The sequence below is a fragment of the Rattus norvegicus genome, chromosome 12 (assembly GCF_036323735.1).
Source record: "Rattus norvegicus strain BN/NHsdMcwi chromosome 12, GRCr8, whole genome shotgun sequence".
NCBI lineage: Eukaryota > Metazoa > Chordata > Mammalia > Rodentia > Muridae > Rattus > Rattus norvegicus.
Genome location: NC_086030.1, coordinates 39,869,360 through 39,881,695, shown reverse-complemented (window position 1 = coordinate 39,881,695; position 12,336 = coordinate 39,869,360). Strand labels below are relative to the sequence as shown.

At 43.9% G+C, this 12,336-nt stretch overlaps 2 protein-coding genes across 15 annotated transcripts in view; one reads left to right on the top strand and one right to left on the bottom strand.

Moving 5' to 3' along the window:
• Window positions 1-3,475, bottom strand: part of Rad9b (RAD9 checkpoint clamp component B) — a 31,034-nt gene extending 27,559 nt beyond the window's left edge. For 5 of the 14 annotated variants that reach the window (XM_063271565.1, XM_008769241.3, XM_039089637.2 and 2 more), the window contains exons 1-3: window positions 2,723-2,873; window positions 1,231-1,301; window positions 135-284 (exon numbers count right to left, since the gene is read on the bottom strand). In XM_063271565.1, the coding sequence (XP_063127635.1) occupies window positions 135-284; window positions 1,231-1,301; window positions 2,723-2,780 (279 nt within the window). In that variant the 5' untranslated portion in view covers window positions 2,781-2,873. Of the gene's footprint in view, window positions 1-134; window positions 285-1,226; window positions 1,302-2,722 lie in introns of all 14 variants that reach the window. The other 9 variants (XM_063271562.1, XM_063271561.1, XM_017598412.3 and 6 more) reach the window with 9 other exon arrangements.
• Vps29 (VPS29 retromer complex component) lies at window positions 2,964-12,008 on the top strand. Its single transcript, NM_001105932.1, has 4 exons — window positions 2,964-3,049; window positions 8,177-8,368; window positions 10,496-10,731; window positions 11,364-12,008. The coding sequence occupies exons 1-4, from the start codon at window positions 3,047-3,049 to the stop codon at window positions 11,479-11,481; spliced, it is 549 nt and encodes a 182-aa protein (NP_001099402.1). The 5' UTR covers window positions 2,964-3,046; the 3' UTR covers window positions 11,482-12,008.
• Window positions 12,009-12,336: the final 328 nt, after the last annotated feature.

Genomic DNA, 12,336 nt, shown 5'->3' with positions numbered 1-12,336 from the left:
CAATAAACCTCTGACACATGGAACTGCACTGGCCTGGTGCGGTCTGTCTGGAAGCCAGCTGCGATTCTAACATAACAGTTAAGCCCTGCAAAAGGACTCTTTCTCCCATATAAGAGAAAACCAACTGTTTTTACCTTTATTGCCAGTTTGCAATTTAAATTCAGTGGTATGTCACTGTCTGTTATCGTGGCTGAGGGGGACCATTGATAATGTTGAAAAAACACAGACGAGAACAGGACGTAGCCATATGTGGAATGACAAGAATTCACAGATCTCAGAGCAAGCTGGAAAAAAAAAAGAAGTTAGCTATTTCAGAGGAAACCAACTCCTCTCCTGAGGCCATCCTATTGTGAACATGACATCACAAATACATTCAAATAAAACCGTGTGCATTGAATTTGCATATGGTGCCTACAGGTATGTATGTATCCATATTGGACTTACATATACAAAATCTATATATATAAACTGTAAATATCCACAGTGACCAGAATGCTAATGCATGGGAGTGGCAGAGAGTGACAGGGAAGAGCCCTGAAGGTCTGCTCTCAGACCTCGCCCTACGGGAGAAGCTGTCACCTAATTCAGCCATCCTGGGAATGCACGCTTGCAACTGTCAGGTTTCGGCATTTTTAAGTGCTGGAGATTGTACCCACCACACCTTGCTTGGACTTAGCACTTTTAAAACATTTTCTCTTGCTATGTATAATTGATCGCTTAACATTCTTTTAAATTTGATTTATTTTGGCTTGTAAGATAGGTTCTCATAGTTCAAACTGGTCTCACAGTTCATATATATCTTACTGACCCCTGCCTCCCTGGTGCTGGGATTATAGGCCTGTGCCATCATACTTGGGCTTTTTGTTTTTATGGGGAGGGGAGTGTTTCTCTGTGTGGCCTTGGCTGTCCTGAGACACACTCTGTAAACCAGGTTGGCCTCAAACACAGAGATCCCCCTGCCTCTGCCTCCCTCACGAGTGCTGGGATTTGAGGCACACCTGGGTTTGTTGGTTTTTTTAAAAGATTTATTTATTTTATGTATATGAGTACACTGTTGCTATCTTCAGACACACCAGAAGAGGGCATCAGATCCCATTACAGATGGTTGTGAGCCACCATGTGGTTGCTGGGAATTGAACTCAGGACCTCTGGAAGAGCAGTCACTGCTCTTAACTGCTGAACCACCTCTCTAGTCACCACACTCCTGGCTTTTTAACTTGACTTACTTACACCTTTTTCAGACGGGTCTAGCCACAGTTCATCGCTCACTCGTGATAGAGTTTGAATTGCTTTCCCAAACACTATGGAGGAAGAGAAAGGCGCCGTTCATATTCTTCCCAAGCAGTAAAGACAAATCACAAGACTACTTCTGCTCGCGCAGGACTCAAGTGAAAACTGGAAAGGGCGGTGGGGTCAACTGACTGACTTAATCATGCCTGTCAAAACCAACTGAGTCTTCTGTTGAGCTCTATAACTGACCCGAAGGTCAGAATGCCAGAGATGGAAACGGGGGATTTTGGTATTGCACAGACGAGACTACTCCTCAACCAAAACACTAGTTATCCGGAATTGTTGGCAACCATCCTTCAACTATTCTGACTAACCCACTTCATCTTGGCTCTACCAATCACTCTGAGCTCAAGGCTGGAAACTAAGTGGTTACCACTTCCTTTGATTCATGGGCTCTACACACTATAACAACTTCAGCATCTTGGCTTCCAACATGACATGTCAAGTCCCAGCATCAAGTTCATCACCATGAGAGGAATTACCACGACAGGAATTCACCACAGAGTGTCCAGATGTTTGTCATGCCACAGAGCTGGAAACTGTGGTTTGAAATCCCTTTTCCTGAATATGTCTCACCAATTACCCGTTAAAGGCTTACATTTAACTCTTAGGGTAGAACAAGCTCAAGATACGCCTGAGAGTTAAATTATTCAGCCGATCCACACAGCATTTTATGGACTAATTTACATTAGGAAACACTGTATACCCTTACCTACATACATAGCAAGAACTCAAATAAAATATGAATCGATATAAAATTCAGCAAAATTGTTTTTTCCTGCCAGCCAATTTCCATGCTAATACTCCCATTTATTTTGTTCTTTTGAGTTCTCCTAACCTCTGCAGAGGGATGGAAGACAGGGCCAAGCAAATTGTCTGTCTACCCACAAACCCCGTTCCCAGTCCAAGAGTTCTCCACATAGTCCTAATTGTTCAGCTCATTCATTACATGGACTTTTAGTCCATTCCTCTAACAACCTTTATCAACGAAGGTGTCAATATTAGTCTCATTCTTCGACAGAGTGACATAGAGGCTTGTTCGGGACCATATATTAAAAATGTCTTCGGATAAAGAATCTCAGATAAAGAGCAAGTTTTTTTTCCCCCTCAGCTCAAAACTACTTTCGCTGGTCAAGTATTATTTTTCCCTTCCACTTCTCCCCACATTAGCCCTCGGCCATCCGAGCTTAAGGCCCAATGGCTCAATTCGTTTCTTGGACGCCAAATTAAATACTATGCATAAATAAAAGGAACGGGACTGGCATGCTACTCGAAGCCCAACAGGGCCCTCGTGAGGGGCGCGGTAAGGCCCGGCTTCGCGGTGTCAGTCGTGGCGAAGAAAGGCAGAGGAAGCCTAAGAGGACGATGGAGACCCTTCACAGGCGTTAGACTTTCCTTCTTCTAAGTAGCAAAGCAAGAACGGCCGCTCCACCTTTCACCTGACCGCCCGTCATCCCACACTTCAGCATGGCTACGGGAAAAGGAGGCATGGCGGGCAGAAGCGCTCCAGACGCAGGTGCCCGGATGTTGCTCTCACTTTCCGCCCGCTCCGCTTCTACCTTGCCCCACCCGCGAGGAATTTCTCGCAGCACCGTTTTTTTTTCTCTGACGGGGAAAGACCCTTACGGGCCGCCGTAGGACAGTCTCTCGCAAACTCGTCGTCTCATTGGTGGCGGAAGAAGTGGGCGGGTCAGCGAGGTGCCTGAGGAAGAGGGCAGCGGCGTTCGTGGTGACTGAACGGAATCCCGGTGACAGGATGGTGAGCCCCGCGGTGGCGGCGACCCGGGTCGGGCTGGGATGCTGCGGCGTCCGGTTGGGGGGCGAGGGGGATCTGGGAGGCCGCGGAGGAGGAACGGGAGGACTGCGGCTGACCGAGGGTGTGGCTCGGCCTGGCGTCCCCCCTCGCCCCACCGGCCAGAGGGCGTGCGAGGCGGACCCGGCCGCCGTCCTGTCACGAGATCGGCTTGCTGCGGCCGCGGGAGGCCTCCCGCCTTCGGTGTGGCCACACGTCTTCTTCCTGTGCTGCCCCGGCTTGGGGTCAGCCGGCCTCGGTGCAGAGCGCGAAGTAGCCGCTGCACTGGCCACTCCGGACGGGGACCCGGAAAGGGGCTGCTGGTCTCCTGTGGCCCCTGCGACCCCATAGAGCGAACTCGTGGGGATCGTTTGAGGTCTGCAGAGATGCGCGTGTTATTTGCAGAGCAGTAGCTTTCCCAGTCTGCATCAAGCATTTGCCCCCAATAGATTGCATTCCCTACGACGTTTCTGGGTGAAATCTGGGGAGCAGACACGTCCCTGTAACCAAATTTTCGAAGGCACTCTCTAAAGTTTGTGGGGGGTTTACTGTTTGTGCTGATGTAGGTTAAAGTGAAGGCACCTCTCAGGCTGAGGGCACGCGTTGCGTTTTCACAGATTATTCTTGGGCAGACAACCTTTAAAAGGGTGGCTTTATAAGCGCTCCAAAAATATGTTTAAAATCGCTGGATTTTGGCTTCTACAAAGCGAATTTTTTGCTTTAGTCTCCAGTTTAAAGTAGATAAGTTCATTGTTGGCAGTCTGGAGACACTTGCAAGGAAGAAGAATTTGCTGGGATGGTTCATGTCTCTGAAGTCATTTTGAGAGGTGAACGCTTACGTTTTAAGGCGGTTGCTCTGCTGTCCATCATGTTTGTTTTAAAATTTTTATTTTTAATTTTTGTGTATGTGTCTATACGAGTTTATGAGAGCCAAACAAGTACAGGTGCCGCTGGAGACCAGAGGGCTTGGGGTCCCCTGGAACTGGAGTTACAGGCAGTTGTGAGGTGCCGTGAGGGTAATGGGAACCCAATCCATGTCCTTTGTAAGATTAGCAAGTGCTTTTAATTTCTGAGCTATCTCTTCCAGCCTAAGTCCTGTTATTATGATGTAGCCCTGGCTGGCCTGGAATTCAGAGATCTGCCTGCCTCTGTCTCCCGAGTGCGGGCACCAAAGGAGTGTGCCACCACACTGACGTGTGTTTGTTTTTATCGTCTTGATCTTTCCTTGACATTTTCGTCACACGATAAAGAACTCATGCTAGTAGCAATCAACTTACCCTGGAACATGTTTTTTTCAGTACTAGAACCTCAAAAAAATACACACATATATATATTATATATATATATATATCTCCAGTATATCTAGAGATAACAAGATCCCAGGAACAAGAAAATACTAACCTTAACCTCTTCCTGATGAATTCTTCAAATTATAACTATGGAATCTTATAAAGAGTAGACAGAATGAGAAATAAAGGGACAGGAGTCAGTGTGGAAAGCAGGATTAGGAAATACAGAATACATCGACAGTTTGCCACGTGTGGGTGTTTGTTCTATGTTTAAAAAGAAAATGAGTAGTTCTTTTGGAATTATTTCCAGCACAGCTGATTTTTTAACATTTCCTTCTATAACATTCAGAAATCATTAACAATTTTTGCATATTTGGTATGGGTTTTTGCTTTTTTATCTTTTGTTTTTTTCTTTTAGCTTTTGTTGCTTTCTTTTAACATTGGTCATGTTTCACCCCCCCTTTTTTTTTCCATTCCCCTGTCTGCAATCAACTTCTTCATTCCACTAAGGCTGGGCACAGAGTAAGTTTTTCTCCGCTCCTACTAACAATGGTGGTTGGGTGGCTGATAATTGACTGGGCTCCTCACCCTTTTCGACTCTGTCAAATAGGGAGTCACCACATCCCCATGTTCTGTTTCGGGTGTTTCTTGTATATGGACTTGACAAGTCTTTGGTTTCCAGATCCTTTCCTGCCTCTACTGTCTGTCTGACCTGATTTGTCATTGTGGGATTTAGGCAAGGGCACTATTGACATGTGTCATGTAACTCTGTTTCCCATAGCTTGGTCACCAGCAGAAAACCCTAGGATTCTATTTTCCTGTGGATCCCGGGTGCTGCCTGGATGGCCCTTCATCCAGTTTTCACACACTAATTGCCAAGGATACTGTGGCACCTTATAGAGTTGACATCTTCAGTCAGGATAACAGTGTGTGTCTCACCTATGTTCTTTCTGGTACATTCTGACTGAACAATTCATTTTTAGTTCTGGAGATTTTGAACTATTTTAGACATACACCTTCTTATGAGTTCAGAATTCTTTTAAATACAGATTTTTTTTTCCCTTCCACTTTTCTTCAAATGTCAGCATCCCACAGTAACTCTGTCCTTCAATCCAAATCTGAAGCCTCCCCCTACCCCCCAAATGAAGATGGTGTCTGTCAAGGCACATGTCTCTTGGTTGAAGGTGGATACTTTCTGGTAGATTCAGCTTTCAAAGGCTTTCCCGTATGCTCATTTTGTGATCTCCCACCTGATACTTCAGCTACTCTGTGTCCTGATAACTGTTCCTTTTGGTTTTGTTGTGAGAGGAATCAAGTTTGCTTTTGTTATCATTCTCATTTCACACATTTTTTTTTTTTTGTTTTGTTTGTTTTGGTTTTTGGTTTTTCAAGACATGGTTTCTCTGAGTACCCCTTTCCTGGCTATTCTGGAACTCAGAGATCCACCTGCCTCTGCCTCTTGAGTGCTGGGATTAAAAGTGTATACCACCACTGCCCAGTTTTTTATTGAATTAAAATTTTAATTAATTAAAAATTGTATTTGAGTTAAAAAAAGTTATTTTATGTTGGCTGTGTTTGCCTGCATGCCTGTCTGTACTACATGTGTGCCTGATACCCTCCAAGGTCAGCTAAGAAGGTGTCAGGTCCCTTGGAACTGGAGTTACAGACAGTTGTGAGCCACCATGTGCTGGGAATCTGGATCCTCTGGAAGAGCAGTCAGCTCTTTTAACCATAGAACCACTCCCCAGCTGCCACATTAACTATTTTAGATTAATTTTAACATTCTGGTGGCAAAACTATTAAACATGTAATGCTTTCTTTGATACCGTTCAGAGATAGCCATGCCTTGAACAGCAAGGAAAGAATATGTGAATTAAGGCCTGCAAAGTCTGTATGAGGAAGTCCTGGAAGGGGTGCTCATACTAATCCACAGGGAAAGGTTTCTGTCCCTCTCAGGGAGACGTGTCTTATCCTTAAGTGAATTTTTTTTTTTTTTTTTCGGAGCTGAGGACCAAACCCAGGGCCTTGCGCTTGCTAGGCAAGCGCTCTACCACTGAGCTAAATCCTCAACCCCCTTAAGTGAATTTTTAAACATTTCTCTGTCTGTTTTGTTCAATCTTGAAGTTTTTTAAAGTTTCATAGGACTGTCCCCCATGCCCCCTTTGGACACTGTGTAGCTTTGGCTTGCCTGGAACTTGCTTTGAAGCCTGGGCTGGTCCTGAACTCACAGAGATCTGCCTGGTTCTTCCCCCTTAATGCTGGGGTCAAAGGTGTATACCACCATGCTTGTCTTGGGGTTGGCTTTCTAATTTTTGATATGCAGAGCAGATAATATTTGTGGCAACTCCCCACTGCCGCCTGCTACACTCCTCACTCCATTTGTTCTACCTCTCTGATGCACATAGGCGACTGTGAGAGTGTGGTCTTAAGTTACCGCTGTACTGAGTGGGCGGAAGAAGCTGTTCTATCCAAGTTATACAAATATGACAGTGAAAGAAAGCAAAGACAGTAAAACTTAGAGTCAGACGTACATATGCATCTAATCCACTCTAAGCGTAGGCATTGGTGCCCTGTAGCATACTGCTGAGAGTTTGAAGTAACAAATTGAGTTATTTTTGGCTAATGTTCTCCAAGGAGTTCTTAGCATAAACTATAAAATTAACCTTTTCCCTACTATTTCATTTTTTTTCTATTTCATTTGTATATTTATACACACACACATAAGTATATGTATATATTTTGTGTGTGTGATAGATTCACTTTGCAACATTGGCTGGCCTAGAACAAGAACTTGCTTGCAATGTGGCCCAGGTTGGCCTTGCAGTAGTAATCTTCCTGACTTAGCTTCCTGAGTGTTGGCTTTACAAGCATGAACCGTCATACCCTACATAATCAATCCCCCCACACACACACACACACACGCACACACTTCCCGTTCCTCTCCCCTCGTTTCCCCTCTCCTCTCTTCCTCTCTCTCCCTCTTCCTCCTTTTTGAGACAGGGTCTCACTGTGTTATCTATAGCTAGCCTGCAGCTCTTTGTAGACTAAGTTGTCATTAATTCATGAGGTCGGCCTGCCTCTGCTTCCTGAGTGTGGGACAAAAGGCTTGAGCCACCACCCCCAGCCCTATGGTTCGGAGCTGCCTTGTGGGTCCTGGGAACCGAACCTGGGACCTCAGGAAGAGCAGCCAGGTCTCTTAACATCTGAACCATCTCTCTAGGCTCACATTATTTCATTTCCAATAATCCATTAAATAGGTTTTCTATTATATAGTTGCAGGAACAAGAATTACTGTCATTCTTCAAAACTACCAAATGTTATAGATTCCAGCAGTATGTTATTCATCTTGCAGTTTTCATTTTCTTCAATATAATTTATAGGTTTCTAAATCAATTTTTTTTGTTATTTTTTACTTTTTCTGAGAGAGCCTTGAACTTGCAGTGGTCCTTTTGCCCCCCCCCTCCCTCTCCCCCTCTCTCTCTCTCCCTCTCTCTCCCTCTCTCCCTCCCTCCCTCCTTCTCTCTCTTTGCTAGGATTATAGATGCTTGCTTTCAAACCTGGCTAATGAATCATTTTAGAATACTTGATTTTATCCTGTTTTTTATTGGTAAATAATATAAATTTTGATATTTAAGATGATATTTGCTTAGACCAGATATGGTACCAAGTATTTGTTGACCCACAGTAGGACCTGTAGGAATGACTTCTGCTCTGTTCTGGATCTCTGTTTAAAGGGGTGGTGATGGGAGGATCGTGCCGATTGGCATCGTGTCTAATTGTGTTTTCTCACTCTGACCCCTGAAAGTTGGTGTTGGTATTAGGAGATCTGCACATTCCACACCGGTGCAACAGCCTGCCGGCCAAATTTAAAAAACTCCTGGTGCCAGGAAAAATCCAGCACATTCTCTGCACTGGAAACCTTTGCACCAAGGAGAGCTATGACTATCTCAAGACTCTGGCTGGTGATGTCCACATCGTAAGAGGAGACTTCGATGAGGTGCCGTGTTCCTTCCCCTTCCGTCTGTGCCCTTTTCTTCCCTTTGTGTAAACTTTATTCTTTAGACTTGAGCTTTTCCATTCTTCCTCCCCCGCCCCTTGAAAACTCATCCTAGGCACTAGGATGTGGAACGCTTGTCGAAGCATACACAGTGCCTGGGCTCAGTCCTCAGTATCACAATTATGTCTCTCAAGTATAGAATTAGGGTGAAGTATCCATTAGTTTGCTGTGAGAAGTGTTCTGGACTCGGGTGTTCTCAGACTTGGGCACACATGTAATGAGTTATTGGGGATAAGAGCCAGATCTGAACATTAAATTCATTTTTGTTTCATTCCTATATACCTCATATGCATAGCCCGAAGGTACACCATGGATTCCAGTCAAGCTGGGTCTGTGAAATAAGATATGGGGAAAGAAATAGTTCTTTTTTTTTTTTTAAGACTTATTTATTTAACGTATATGGATACACTGTAGCTGTCTTCAGACACACCAGAGGAGGGTATCAGACTTTATTTCAGATGGTTGTGAGCCACCATGGGGTTGCTGGGAATTGAACTCAGTACCTCTGGAAGAGCAGTCAGTGTTCTTAACCACTTAGCCACCTCTCCAGCCCAAGAAATAGTTCTTAAAAATTTAAGTTTTGCCCATTAGTTACTAAATGCGATTCTTGACAAGTTCTTCTGACCCTCAACAAATATGATTGGAATTGCATAATTCACAAGAATAATCCTGATTCCAACATGAAGAAATTACTTTGTCCTCTAGGGATCTTAAGCTTTTCAAAAATTATTTAATTTGGTTGCTGCTTTCAACCGGGTTAGAGCCATTGAGGCATCTTAGTGGGTAAAGGGCTTCCCCCCAAGCCTGATGGCCTGATCACAGAACCCACATGGCGGAAGAGGAGAACTAACACCGGGTTGTCCTGTGACCACCAGGTGTGTAAATTGGCACAGGCGCACACATCAGCTGACACACAAAATAAAAATTAAAAACTAAAACAAGGGGCTGGGGATTTAGCTCAGTGGTAGAGCGCTTACCTAGGAAGCGCAAGGCCCTGGGTTCGGTCCCCAGCTCCGAAAAAAAAAAAAAAAAAAAAAACTAAAACCAAAAAAACCCCCAGAGTTTCTTTATACCACACAAAATGAACATGTAGTGTTCTTCTTTAGCAGATACAGAAGATTTGGGGTAAAGTACAGTGATGGAAGACTAGGGAGACAGAAAAGGACAGCCTACTTGGTTTTGTTCTTTGTGTTTTTTGAGAGTTTCTTTGTCTACTCTTGGCTGTCCTGGAACTCACTGTAGAGCAGGCTGGCCTAGAAGTCCCAGATCCACCTGCCTCTGCCTCCTGAGTGTTGGGATTAAAAGCGTGTACCACCACTGCCCATTGACAGACTACTTGTTAATTAGAATGTAGGTTTAGTTTATTAAAAAAATACATTAAGGCTATTCGTGTTTAAAAAAAAAAACCAGTTTAACAGGCTAAAATTCATTTCTAGTTTGCTAAATACATAATCTCTAGAGCCATGTGACTAGGGTTTGGATCTCACCTCAACCACATATTGGCATATAACCTTGGGCAAGTTATTTCAACTTCTCTGTGTCTTAGTTTCCACATCCATAAAATGGGTATCATGACTATTAAAGCCTGGAAGAAAATTTAAATAAACCCCAGCTTATAGATTGTGTACCTTAAGTTGTAAAAATCACAAGTGTAGGGAATTATTACAGAATTTGTACATCCTTGTCCACGTGTGCCACAGTGCTTGTGTGAAGGTCAAAGGACAACAGCTTGTGGAAATAGGTTCCCTCTTTCCATGATGTGGGATCCAGTGATAGATTCCAGGCTTGTTGGTAAGCACCTTTACCGGCTGAGCCATCTCACCAGCCTAGGGTTAATTACTGTTTAAAGCTTGCCCTAAAGAACCCTTATAGAGATAACTCAGTAAAGCAGTGTGACAGCTTCCAGTGTCAGCTGAGTTGTTCTAAGGACCATTGCAGTATCACGGGTTGATGAGAAACTTTAAGTGTATTTTTTATAGGGTGCTGTCTTAAGATACCTATGTGAGGTTGAATATTTAAACAAACCGAGTAAGTTTCCTTGTGTTTTATGTCTCTTTTCTGTATTAGAGTCTGAATTACCCAGAACAGAAGGTTGTGACTGTGGGGCAGTTCAAGATCGGTCTGATCCATGGCCACCAAGTTATTCCGTGGGGAGACATGGCTAGCTTAGCCCTGCTGCAGAGGCAGTTTGATGTGGACATTCTTATCTCAGGACACACACACAAATTCGAAGCATTTGAGCATGAAAATAAATTCTATATTAACCCAGGTTCTGCCACTGGAGCCTATAATGCCTTGGAAACGTAAGTACCACAACATAGGCATTCAGAGCTTTAGAAAAGGGAGTGATTATGTGGGGACCTTTACATGGATGACGTTTCGTAGAGAGAAGTGGGATTAAGTAAGAGCTGGTGTGGTGGGGTTGGGGATTTAGCTCAGCGGTAGAGCGCTTGCCTAGCAAGCGCAAGGCCCTGGATTCGGTCCCCAGCTCAAAAAAAAAAAAAAAAAAAAAAAAAAGAGCTGGTGTGGTGGTGCACAAATTCAGTCCCAGCCGTCCAGAGGTAGAGGCAGGCAGATCTCTTTGTGTTCAATGCCAGCCAGAGCAACATAGTGAGGTCCTGTCTCAAACAATACACTGAAAGGGTAAAGGTAAATAAGTTCTTATCAACCTTTTTTCCTTTTTTCTTTTTTCTTTTTGGAGACAGGGTTTCTCTGTGTAGCCCTGGCTCTCCTGGAGCTCATTATGTGGACCAGGCTGGCCTTGAACTCACATAAATCTTGCCTCTGCCTCCCGTGTGCCACCCACTGCCCACCTATTAATTCTTTTCAGTGTGCAGGTAACAGTCAGACTCCTCCTGTGTTCAGTACCTTGAATTGAAATTTACAGTGCTGCTGCTTTAGTATAAAACTCTGACGTTGTTTATTTTTCTTCCAGAAATATTATTCCGTCATTTGTGCTGATGGACATCCAGGCTTCTACCGTGGTCACTTACGTCTATCAGCTAATTGGAGATGACGTAAAAGTAGAACGAATTGAGTATAAAAAGTCATAAAGCCAGGCCGGTCTCCACCACTTATTTTTTTCTCATTTCCTTGTTCAAATCAGATAATTAAACACTTAAGAGGCACACAGTTGTATCACTTTTATAATATTTTGCACTAAAAAGTCTTCTCTGTTGATACAGTTGCTCTAAAGCTTCTTGTAAACTCTTAAGAATATATTTAGTTTGCAGTATATGGCTTCTATAAGAAGCAGCCCACCCCACAGTCCAGGACCATGTTAGGAAGTTTGTCCTTGTAAATAGCTTCCCAGTTGGTTTTGGACTGCATAGAAAACTAGTGCATGAGGAGAAAGGATCCAGGCTTTGTGTGTGTTTTCTCTTCTCTGGTAATAAATGTGTACCTTCCATTTAGACGTTCTTGAAAGCCTGTGTTTAATTTAAAAAGCAAACGTGAAATCTCAGCACTCAAGAGGCAGAGGCGGGTGGATCTCTTCAGCATTTTTTGCCAGTTTGGTCTACATTGTTAATGCTAGGCCAGCCAAAACTACACAGGAGACCCTGTCTCAAGAAAACCAAAACAGGAGTCTTCCGAAGGTGCTGAGTTTAATTCCCAGCAACCACATGGTGGCTCACAACCATCTGTGACAGGATCCAGTGCTGTCTTCTGGTGTGTCTGAAGACAGCTACAGTGTACTCAGGTAAATACAATAAATAAATCTTTAAAAAAAAAAAACCAAAAACACAAGAACATAAAAATGAGAAGCCAAATACAACTGCATGCTCTAGACTGAAGAAACAACAGCAGATGTGCTAGAGTGGAGGGCACACAGCTGCGATTGTGCTAGAGCAGTTTTGAACCTGTGGGTCAAGACCCTTTTGGGGTCTAATGACCCTTGTTTAGGGGTC